Source organism: Stomoxys calcitrans, chromosome 4, assembly GCF_963082655.1.
Source record: "Stomoxys calcitrans chromosome 4, idStoCalc2.1, whole genome shotgun sequence".
Taxonomy (NCBI): Eukaryota; Metazoa; Arthropoda; class Insecta; order Diptera; family Muscidae; genus Stomoxys; species Stomoxys calcitrans.
This window is the reverse complement of record NC_081555.1, coordinates 2,397,269-2,409,752: the sequence shown is the minus strand read 5'-3', so window position 1 is coordinate 2,409,752 and position 12,484 is coordinate 2,397,269. Positions and strand designations below refer to the sequence as shown.

Sequence of the window (12,484 nt, the reverse complement as noted above, 5' to 3'; positions counted from 1 at the left end):
CACTCATTGATAAGTGAAAAGTTAGCCCTCCATTCCTCCATGGAGTGTTCATGGGCAAATTTACAATTTGCACATTGTAGCGCCATCTAGTGTATGAATATTATTTATCAATTACGTATGTACTGTTGTTATACCTGAAAAGAAATATCGCAGAAGAAATGATTCTAGTCTATAGTACTTCACTGAGGCCCAAAGATAAGCAAACCAAATGCACAATTCCCTGTACCACAGTTGTGTATTTATTTGTGAATATTTACAGTGTGTTTTCCCCTAGATAATGGCTAAATTTATCATTGATAAAGAGGTAAGTCCCCTGCCTGTTCCCTTATGAAAAGAAAGTATACCTCCATGAGTTTAAATAGAACTTGCAAAATGTTATCCATAGAGGAGGGTATTTAAAATTCGACCAGTTCAAGCTTTAGGTCTTATAATTCTTAGTTTTCTTAAGCGTCAGCGTCCCGCACTGGCAGTCAGAAGAGATCCACTTTAGGTTCTCATTTCTTTGAGAACTTTTCTGATTTAGCGGATGTGAACATTCGTTAGACTTTTTAAAGCGATCTGGGTGATTCAACGACAAGAACTAGAAGGCCTCTTTCTTCTCCTGTTTCTTTGATATCACAAAAGACGAAAACGTCTAGGTGAGTCTGTTGGCAGACTGCCAATTAAACCTGACTTAACTTCGTGAGGGGATAACTACAGTCGAAAAATTCTTCTAATGTTCTCGTTAGGATTCCAACCCAGGGATTCTGTGTCATAGGCGCGCATGCACCTTTTGCACAACGGTGGCCTCCCACACAACGAAGTTTAGTTAAAGAATTTTGCTCATGATTAGTTAATATTTCTTTAAAGGTAAGAAAAAAATTCGTTTTTGCAAGTACTTTTACTTTACTTATCTACAGTACAAATGAAAACTTATAATCGATGACTAGATTAGGTTAGGTTGAAAAGAGGGTACAGATATTTATCCGCCCCATACCACTATGGACATATATTTATCTAAGCCAGTAATCGGCTTGTTGTGCGCTTTAAATACAAAAAAGTAACTTCTAAAAAGAAAATCTAAGTTAGGAATTCCGTGCTACTTACAAAATCTCTTCCTGAGCACTTACGGCAAGCAGTTTTTATCTTTTATTGCTCATCTGCCTATGACGATAAATCGTGCAAAAAACATTCCAAAAGCTTTCCGTGGTGAAGGGTATAATTGGGTTCCCCAAAAAGTAATTGCGGATTTTTTAAAAGAAAGTAAATGCATTTTTAATAAAACTTAGAATGAACTTTAATCAAATATACTTTTTTTTACACTTTTTTCGAAAGCAAGCTAAGAGTAACAGCTGATAACTGACAGAAGAAAGAATGCAATTACAGAGTCACAAGCTGTGAAAAAATTTGTCAACGCCGACTATATGAAAAATCCGCAATTACTTTTTGGGCAACCCAATATATTAATATAAAAGTGTTTTGTTCAAGATCTAAAAAGTTTTACGATGAGTAAATAATTTTAAACTTTAAAAAGATGTAACATTAGGATCTACATTAATTTCTTACGCTCTTTGTTCTGTCTGCTACCCTGGGGTGTAGATTGTGTTGTCATGTTGCTATACATCAGCGCATTATGGCTGCAACGAAATGGTTGTTAGACTGTGGTCATCAATTTAAGGATGGCCTCGTAAATCGTCCTTCCTTTGTCTACACTTAAAACCCTAATGCAAATATTTATAGGCATTTGATGAAACTGCAGATATAGTCAACTGACTACGCCCACCATTCTATGTACACAATTGAGGTAATATGAAGCTTTGATTGGAACAATTCATTGCCTACCAGTGATTGCCTACAGGTAGATTAAGGAGGTTTTAGGTAGAGGTTGGAGCTATTCTCTATACGAAGATTAAGGATACACAAAGCAAGGAAATGAGCAATACGAGAGAAGTTATGCAATTGGGTAGCATAAGTAATCAAAAGCAGGAAGAGAACAAAACTCCGAGGAAAAGGCCAAGTAAAGACATACCGAAATACGGTGCCATTAATTAGAGAAGCGCTAACGGAGTAAGGAAGTAAGTATGTAATTAAGTAAGTAATGAAGTAAGTAAGAAAATAAGTAAGTCTGTCAGTAATAAGTAAATAAGTTAGTAATTAAGTAATTAAGTAAGTAAAAAAGTAAGGAAATAAGTCAGTAAGTAAGTAAGGAAGTAAGTAAGTAAGTAAGCAAGTAAGTAATCAAGTAAGTAAGCAAGTAAGTAAGTAACTAAGTAAGTAAGAAAGAAAGTATGTAAGTAAGTAATTACGTAAGTAATTAAGTAAGTAAGTAGTAAGTAATTAAGTAAGTAAGTAGTAAGCAAGTAAGTAAGGAAATAAGTCAGTCAGTAAGTAAGCAAATACGTCAGTAAGTAAGTAAGTAAGGAAGTAAGTAAGTAAGCAAGTAAGCAAGTAAGCAAGAAATCAAGTAAGTAAGTAAGAATGTAAGTAATTAAGTAAGTAAGGAAATAAGTCAGTAAGTAAGTAAGAAAATATGTCAGTAAGTAAGGAAATAAGTCAGTAAGTACGTAAGTAATTAAGTAAGTAAGGAAATAAGTAAGTAAATAAGTCAGTAAGTAAGAAAGTATGTAAGTAAGTAATTAGGTAAGAAAGTAGGTAAGTAGGTAAGAATGTAAGTAAGAAAGTATGTCAGTAAGTAAGAAAGTAAATAAGTAGGTAAGTAGATAAGTAAGTAAGGAAGTAGGTCAGTAAGTTAGTACGTAAGTAATAAAGTTAGTAAGTTACTAATTAGGTAGGTAGGTATTCAAATAAGAAAGTAAGGACGTAGTTTAGTTAGTATTCATGGCATTAAAAAAATGTAAAATAAAGCAATTTGCTCCCAGCATTCCATTAAGGAACAGAAGAGGATAACTTCGCACATACCAAGTATAAGCTCTATGATAATGGCTTGCCGAAGAGTGGGCATTTTTTACATGTCTGCTATGCCAAATACACAGCATAGTTCCACACAAATGTTGCTAGCATTAAGAGGTTATTCTCTCTTAACCGCAGAAAAATTTTGTGTGGTTTTCGCCAGGATTCAAACCCAGGCATTCAGCATCATAGGCGGCCATGTTAAACTTTGCGTCACGGTGGCCGTTCAAAAATATTTCATGTATTTCCCCTACTTATGACATTCACCAGGTTTTAATGCAAATGATGGCAAGATGAGACACTTATGTATAGCGATATACTACTATATAAGAGTTGAGTTGTTCTATTGGTAAGGGTATGAAGTGCTGAGCAGTGATTCAGTAAAGTCGCTAACGGCGATGTCAAAGACTAAATGTCAATGCTAGTCACGGACATTGGCAAACACTTTGATAATTAATGAATTTACAAAATTATAAATTCCTGCAGGAAGTATGAGCAAAATGTTACATAGAAGCTAGTGGTCAGCAGACTTTAGCAAAGGGTGGAGGATTTGCAGAACTATGGCTGGCTGACTGGCTGGCTGGCTAAGCGCCGTAAGTGGTTGAGTACCATTGTGGAGCCTTGATTATTAAGGGTAGTTGGGTAATCTCGTAAATTAAGTATGAATAGACATGCCCAGGAGCCAAGAGGGTCAACTTGTGCATGAAACATTGTGCTCCTTTACTTGGCAGCAGTATGTTAGCTAGGGGTTTGTTCATGTGTTTCAAAAGTTGTTACAATCTCAAGTGGATTTTAAAGTGTGTAGTAGAAAATTTTTAATTGAATTTCAATGTTTTTGAAATGAAATTTTTATTTTCGAACAGGAACTCTTCAAATCTCTTAAGAGCTTTTCTTTTTTTTTTGGTGTTTTTGTACAAGGAAAGGGATATCCTTGTTTGCCAGAAGAATACCAATAGCAGATATTAATCTCAAAAAAAAAACTCCAAAGCTTGAATAATAAATTCTATCAATTTGGGAAAATAACACAGCTGTCTGATGTTGAGCAGATTATGTTGTATTTAAACCCTCTTTAAAGAACATAAAACCCAAAAAATTTAATTAACTTGCCTGCCACACATTCACCCATCAAAAAATACCAGCAAACAGACTAAAAACTGGCCATTGCGTTTAATTCCCGACAACATTTCATTCAAAATTGAACCAATTTCCTTGAGTTGGGAAACAAAACCATAATATAATCTCTGCAATTTATACATATGGCCATTCAAATACAGCATTTAAAAGCTGTGTAAAAACGCCTGATGGACACAATGGCTGGCCGAAGAAATAAAAAAAACTCCAAACCGAAACCAGAAATATTTAAATTTATTGGCAATTTACATTACAAAAAAGAAATATCTGCCAACAAAAAACTCAAAGTGCAGACCATTAGCCAAAATACAAAAACGGAACATTATCTATTAATGGCAAATTGACCCTTATCAAAGTTTTGTGGTAATGAAAGAGGCCAGAGGGAGATGTTTGCCAAAGGCCAAACGAGGCATACAAAACCAAATTAAAACTGACCAAATTTGCCATAAAATACGCACCGACATAGACATGTTTGGACCAAAAAAAAAAAAACCAAAAGGATATGGTTGAACTGCAAATCCTTTGCTAAGATTGCAAAAGTACATATGTATTGCCTAATAGATTGCCTTCACCCCCACATTAAAAAAGTGTCCATATATATAAAATTCCAATGACATACAGCAAAATCCAAAACAATCAATTTCCAAAAAATCAATATGAATGAAATAGGGATAGTAATAAACTTTAATTAAATGATTAAAAAGCCATTAAAAATAACTATGCCTAAGCGTATTTGGTATTGTCTTATCTACCATTTTCACTTAATAGAAATAATAACATAATTGCAAAAGCGAGCAATTAATCAAAGCGATTATTTTACAATATTTAAATATTTCACAAACAGAAATTTTGGTAGTATCGTCTTGTCCATTGGAAAATATCCACATCCAAATATATCAGCTTACAATACCATGGATAGTGAAAGTTGTTTATACCGATCATACATCAAATATTCGTTTAAAGAGATATTTAATAGAAATTATTGCGTTGCCCAAAAAGTAATTGCGGATTTTTTAAAAGAAAGTAAATGCATTTTTAATAAAGCTTAGAATGAACTTTAATCAAATATACTTTTTTACACTTTTTTTCTAAAGCAAGCTAAAAGTAACAGCTGATAACTGACAGAAGAAAGAATGCAATTACAGGCTCACAAGCTGTGAAAAATTTTGTCAACGCCGACTTTATGAAAAATCCGCAATTACTTTTTGGGCAACCCAATAGTAAAGGACATACAGTTGTTTATAGATCATTATATTGAACAGTCATAAAATAAAATGTTTGATTCGTCAACCAAGTACATTTTAAATTTTATTTAAAAAAAAATTGTACGATGCATAAAGCATAGAGGGATTTGGAATATATTGTAATTGGTCAACATTGGTCTAACCGTATCTACTAAAATTATTGATTAAAAATAAAACACCTGTACTATATCACATTTTGGCTTATCTTGATTTATTTTTGTTAAATCCAAAACAAGTTTATGATCCAACAAAAAACAAAGCTAATGGATTTAAAATTGGTGTGAAAAAGGTGAGAGGGAGAGTGCACAAAACGAAAAACAAAATTTAATTGTGATGTTTAGAGGCGATAAAAATAGCTTTTCACTAACTCGCCATCACAAAGTCTACTAGGAAATTTAGAATGGTAAAAATAATTAACTTCAACAACATCTTTATAATTTACTGAAAAAATTTAATGATACGGCTTGAAAATATTGCAAGAATTATTAAAAATAATTTTAATATGCCATTTACTAGTCATATAATGGATGATATTTTTGGTTTGTTTTATAAATCTAATAAAACACTCAAATTTGCATCATACATTCAAAATTGACTATTAATTTGTTTTGCCATTTACTTTTTAAAAATAACCTCATATAAATTTTGCACGCGTTTTCGGTTCTAAATGTCTGATCGAATTTTGAAAGGCTTTTTGAGCATTTCGGCCTTTATTTCACTAATAAGGTTTCAATTGCGCTTGGCTTGTCCACAAGAAAAAGGACAAAAGAGTCAGATCACATCACCTCTCCGCCAACTCCCAGCATCATTCAGGAGATTAATTTCTGACCAAAGCCATCCTTTTATATGACCAATGTTTCACGAGCTGTGTGGCTTGTGGCAACGTATTGTTGAAATCACAAATCAACCAAGTCCAACTTAGCCAACTGGTAACGTTTCTTCAACCGTCTTCTTTGAAGAAGAATCGACAGATGATGCCACCAAATAATATGCAAATTTTGCCCATAAGCATTCCACTAAGGAACAGGGGCAAACTGATTCGAAAATATGACACTAAAATTGTGGATTCTGCAGCCTTAAAAGGTCATATCGGATGAACGATATATATGGGAGCTATATCCAAATCTAAACCGATTTTTATGAAATTTTGCACACATATGAGGATGTTAAATAAACACCCCATGCTAAATTTTGTAAGAATCGGACCAAAATTGTGGCAAAACATATATGGCAGCTATATCTAAATCTAATCCAATTTTAATTAAATTTTACACATTCATTGAGACTTCACAAAAACGCCAAATTCGGTGAAAATCGGACCAAAATTGTGACCTCTACAGCCTTAATAGTTCAAATCGGTTGAAATATATATGGGAGCTTTATCTAAATCTGAACCGATTTTGATGAAATTTTCCAGATATGATAAGATCAGTAACAAAACAGTCCGTGCCAAATTTTGTGCAGATCGATTGAAAATTGTAGCTACTACGGCCATTTAAGTGCAAATCGGGCGATACATATATATGGGAGCTATATCTAAATTTGGACCGATTTTCATGAAATTTTCCACACATTTTAGGACGTCAAAAAAACACCTCGCAAAAATATTTTAAAGATCGGACTAAAACTGTGGCTTCTACAGCCTTAAAAGTCTATATCGAATGAAAGATATATATGGAAGCTATATCTAAATGTGGACCGATTTTTGTGAAAATATCCAATGCAACAATTTGGAAATATCAAACGGAAATTGTGGCTTCTACAGCCTTAAAAAGACATATCGGATGAAAGATATGGGAGCTATATCTAAATCTGAACCGATTTTTTTCAAAATCAATAGCGCTTGTCCTTGTGCCATATAAAGTGACATCTGCAAAATTTCGTGACAATCGGACAACAAATACGACCACTTTGATTACAAGAATACATGGACTTACAGACGGACATGGCTAAATCGAAGCAGAAAGTGATTCTGAGTCGATTGGTATACTTATCAATGGGTCTAGCTCTTCTCCTTCTTAGCGTTGCAAAAAAATGCACAAATCTATAATACGCTGTACCACAGTGGTGGTGTAGGGTATAAAACTGTAGCAATTTACACTCGTTGCACATTTGTGAGTACCTACCGATGAAATGGCAGTGTATACTGAACACTTTTCACTCTCAAAGACGTTTTAACGCAATTCTCAACCAGTACTGCCACCCCGAAAAACTGAACACAAAAATATCTAGCACTGTAAATTGAACAAGCTAAGGCATATTAAGTTCGGCCGGGCCATATCTTGTATACTCTTCGCCATAAATCGTATTTGACGCGTTTATTGGTTATTTAAAGGCACCAATAACTCGCCTTGTCCTATGGAAGAGCATCATAGGTGGTCAGTATTTATGGAAGAGTCGGTGCCGCACGGCCTCACACTGAAACTCTCCGCTCGATACCGCTGATTAAATGACTTTTTCAAATACATAAGCAGATACACAAAGTTATGAAACGATTTAAATCAAACTTCGCGTGGATCTTGGAAACCAATTCAAAAGTTTACGTTCAAAATGTCAGCTCAACCGGTTAAAAATTGCGGCTTTTAGGGGCTTAAGATATCGGGAGATCGGTTTATATGGGAGCTATAGCAGGTTATGGAACGATTTGGACTATACTGACACGGTTGTTAGAAGTCAAAACCAAACATTTCAGCAAAATCTCAGTCAAGATCGGAAATCGGCTTATATGGCAGCTATATCCAAACATGGACATGGACAAATGAGTCATATACAATCCAACCGACCTTCATTAATGTTATTATTATAGCCACATCTGGATGTGGAGTTGCCGATCCTCGTCAAGCTCCTGTAGGTGAGCAAGTTCGTTCCGGTCCAAAGGACCGAACGCCGCGCAAATGGCGATCATTGGTTATTAAAAGGCACCAATAACTCACCTTGTGCTATGGAAGAGCATCATAGGTGCTCAATATTTATGCAAGAGCCGTGCCGCACGGCCTCGCACTGAGACTCTCCGCTCGATACCGCTAATTGTCCGCGACTGCGGTTAAAGCTACTCCCTGTGGAATATTACACTATTCGCAAGCTGTGTCCCCACCCGGTAGCTCGCAACTAAGCTTCTCGAGACAGCGATGAACACCACACAGATCGGACCTCAAAGTTCCAGCCAGTGTAGTGGTCACAGCTATCCCGTGCCGTGGACCTTAATTAATATTAAGTATTTGTGCAAAAATTGAAGCGTCTACTTTTACTCCTTCGAAAGTTACAGTGCTTTCAAAATCAGAAGGACGCAAATGATTAAATCGACATAAAATGCCAAGACGATTGGAGACCACCGTGACAAAGAGGGTTCAAATCCCGTGTGAACATTATAAAAAGTTCAGCGGTTGTTATACCAGACAACGCCGTTAGGAGGTCCCGTGTCATTGACCTTAAACTATAATCGGACTGGGTTCAAATCCTGGCGTGAACATCAGCATTAAATTCGGCGGTGGTTCCGCCATTCTACTGCTGGACTGCCATGTTCAAACTTCTTTACCAAGGCATAAAAAAGGATTCCCCTTGTTATTGAGCTTAAACTATAATCAGACTGCACTCATTGATATGAAAGATTGTCCACCATTTTTAATGCAAGACGATACCAAGACGATTAAGTATATATATATTTTTTGTATCCCTATTCTAACTATAACTTATACTATCCTAATCCTATCCTAAAACTAAGCTTACTCATAATCCTATCCTAATACTATCCAAATCCTATACAAATCCTATACTTATTATATCCAAATCCTTATCCTAATTCTATCCTAATCCTAATCCTATCATAATCTCATCTTAATGCTTAGCCGAACCCTATCCAACCCTAATTCTATCCTGATCCCTTATTCTTACCCCTATCCTTATCCTTATCCTTTTCCTTATCCCTATCCCTATCCCTATCCCTATCCCTATCCCTATCCCTATCCCTATCCCTATCCTTATCCCTATCATTATCCTTATTCCTATCCCTATCCCTATCCCTATCCCTATCCCTATCCCTATCCCTATCCCTATCCCTATCCCTATCCTTATCCTTATCCCTATACCTTTCCTCTATCCCTATCCCTATCCCTAACCCTATCGATAACCCTATCCCTATCCCTATCCTTATCCTTATCCTTATCCTTATCCCTATACCTTTCCTCTATCCCTATCCCTAATCCTATCGATAACCCTATCTCTAACCCTAAACCTAACCCTATCTCTAACCCTATCCCTATCCCTATCCCTATCCCTATCCCTATCCTTATCCCTATCCCTAACCCTATCCCTATCCTTATCCTTATCCTTATCCTTATCCCTATCCTTATCCTTATCCCTATCCCTATCCCTATCCCTATCCCTATCCCTATCCCTATCCCTATCCCTATCCCTATCCCTATCCCTATCCCTATCCCTATCCCTATCCCTATCCCTCTCCCTATCCCTATCCCTATCCCTATCCCTATCCCTATCCCTATCCCTATCCCTATCCCTATCCCTATCCCTATCCCTATCCCTATCCCTATCCCTATCCCTATCCCTATCCCTATCCCTATCCTTATCCTTATCCTTATCCCTATCCCTATCCCTATCCCTATCCCTATCCCTAACCCTATCCCTAACCCTATCCCGAACCCTATCCCTAACCCTATCCTTAACACTATCCCTAACAATATCCCTAACAATATCCCTAACCTATCCTTATCCTATCCTTATCCTATCCTTATCCTATCCTTATCCTATCCTTATCCTATCCTTATTCTATCCTTATTCTATCCTTATTCTATCCTTATCCTATACTTATCCTATCCTTATCCTATCCTTATCCTATCCTTATCCTATCCTTATCCTATCCTTATCCTATCCTTATCCCATCCTTATCCTATCCTTATCCTATCCTTATCCTATCCTTATCCTATCCTTATCCTATCCTTATCCTATCCTTATCCTATCCTTATCCTATCCTTATCCTATCCTTATCCTATCCTTATCCTATCCTTATCCTATCCTTATCCTATCCTTATCCTATCCTTATCCTATCCTTATCCTATCCTTATCCTATCCTTATCCTATCCTTATCCTATCCTTATCCTATCCTTATCCTATCCTTATCCTATCCTTATCCTATCCTTATCCTATCCTTATCCTATCCTTATCCTATCCTTATCCTATCCTTATCCTATCCTTATCCTTATCCTATCCTTATCCTATCCTTATCCTATCCTTATCCTATCCTTATCCTATCCTTATCCTATCCTTATCCTATCCTTATCCTATCCTTATCCTATCCTTATCCTATCCTTATCCTATCCTTATCCTATCCTTATCCTATCCTTATCGTATCTTTATCCTATCCTTTTCATATCCTTATACAATAATATCCTATTCTTATCAAAATTCATTTGTGACGTACTATGCCATGTATAAACGCCGTTCGGACTCGGCTATAAAAAGGAGGCCCCTTATCATTGATTGCAAATTTGCACTTGCAATCATGTATAGAAAGAGCTGGTAGTCATTAATTGGTTTGTGCTTCATTTAAAAATTCAAGTATTAAGTAATGCATCTGTGAACAAATTAAAAATTCCACTGTAATTTTTATGCACAGCATACACATCAACACAAATCATAACAGATTCATGGTGACAAAGTGGTAAAGTTAGGTTACAGTGTAGCACAAAATTGTACCTTTATTTATTGAGAGATACATGCTATTGTACAAACCTCGGTTTAGAGCAGTGTCGAAATCTTAAATGTGGCAATCAAACTAAGACTGATATTTTTTTTGGCTTCAGATTTAAAAACTTTTAACCCCTACTGTTATCGTGTGGTTCAAATCATCCAAACAGTTGCTTCAATATTTGTGTCATGACTCGTTTTTTCCCCTTTCTCTCTTCCCCGCCAATTCTAAATGACATAATCCATTAGCGGATGGACATGGATGTGCTCGGTTTTAAATTTTTACCATTGGCTTTAATTGCGCTACATTTTTTTAGAAATCCATTGTAATTAAAAATAAATCGACTTTTAAACGTTGGCACAAAGGCCACAATACCAAAGAGTTACCCGTTAACTGGAACATTCGTTAATGGAATTTCCAACAGTGAGACACGAAAAAAATGTTACCGTCAAATTTCAGAATTTTGTTAATTTTCACCATTGTCTGTGCGGAGTTCTTTGGCAATGAAGCAAAAATCATTAAATTCACCAAGCTGGAGTGCAAGGACTATGACAAATCCTTTATCCAGTTCAAGCAATGCCAATTGAAGGCGGTGGGACGCAATCGCATTGCCTTGCAATTGCATGGTGATTTGAAGAAGAACATCGACGAAGAGCTTACAGTGAGTAAATTCGAAAGTTTTGGTACACCAAAGAATGAAAATAAAATTTTGACTTTTGTCACATCATTGCAGATCAATGCAGAACTATTTAGGAAAAGTCATGATTTCCGTCCATTCATGTACAATGACACCATGGAGTTTTGCAGCTTTGTAAGAAATCCCAATCGCTACATGTTTTGGAAGATCTTGGTGCAGGATATGATACAGTTTACAAATATCAACCACACCTGTCCCTATGAGGTATATTCGCTCCCCCAGCTCTAGAATGAACTTTTCCTTTATTAGCTGCTGTTCTTTTGCTTTTGTTTTTAGAACGAGATCATCATCAAGGATCTTATTTTGGAGGAGAACATGTTCAAAACCTTACCCTTTCCCGGCAATGACTACATGGTTCATGTGAAGGCTATCCTGCAGAATGAAATCAAGGCGGAACTTAAGGTCTATGTGGTGTTGATTGAGTGAAAGAGTTTTGTGGGGCGCACTCCCCCTACCGAAAAACTCTGCTGTTGCTGTAATTATCTCCCCCACTTCTTGTAAATGTATGCATGTATAAAAAATCGTAATAATTGTATTGTATGTATGGTTGTATAACACTTTGTATGTCTGAAAAGTTTAAATAAACATTAACCAAAACCTAAATTGTTTTGTTTACCATCATTCATGAGAAACAAACACCGAGACATAGACGGTGGTAGTCAAATGAGCCGGGCCATCAGTGCTCACCTTTATAGCCGGTTATTTGCTTTAAGTCAACTGGAAAATTTGCTGATGCTTAAATATTTGCGCTTGAAAACTTGATTTACTGCGATGCGATACGATGCGTTGCGTTGAATTCTCTGCAGTTATGGCATTTTCAAA

General features: G+C 36.0%; 1 protein-coding gene across 1 annotated transcript; it reads left to right on the top strand.

The window, feature by feature from the left end:
* The first annotated feature begins 277 nt into the window (after window positions 1–277).
* Window positions 278–12,144, top strand: LOC106093262 (uncharacterized). Its single transcript, XM_013260312.2, has 4 exons — window positions 278–304; window positions 11,459–11,626; window positions 11,699–11,866; window positions 11,939–12,144. Exons 1-4 carry the CDS (start codon window positions 278–280, stop codon window positions 12,086–12,088), a joined length of 513 nt encoding a protein of 170 aa, XP_013115766.2. The 3' UTR covers window positions 12,089–12,144.
* The last annotated feature ends 340 nt before the right edge of the window (window positions 12,145–12,484 follow it).

What these genes read in the sequence shown, in the direction of transcription:
- LOC106093262 (XM_013260312.2), top strand. Translation starts at nt 278, where the DNA reads ATGGCTAAATTTATCATTGATAAAGAG. An exon ending in ACATCGACGAAGAGCTTACA is followed by an intron (nt 11,627 to 11,698) that starts GTGAGTAAATTC and finishes ACATCATTGCAG; the next exon opens with ATCAATGCAGAACTATTTAG. An exon ending in ACCACACCTGTCCCTATGAG is followed by an intron (nt 11,867 to 11,938) that starts GTATATTCGCTC and finishes TTTTGTTTTTAG; the next exon opens with AACGAGATCATCATCAAGGA.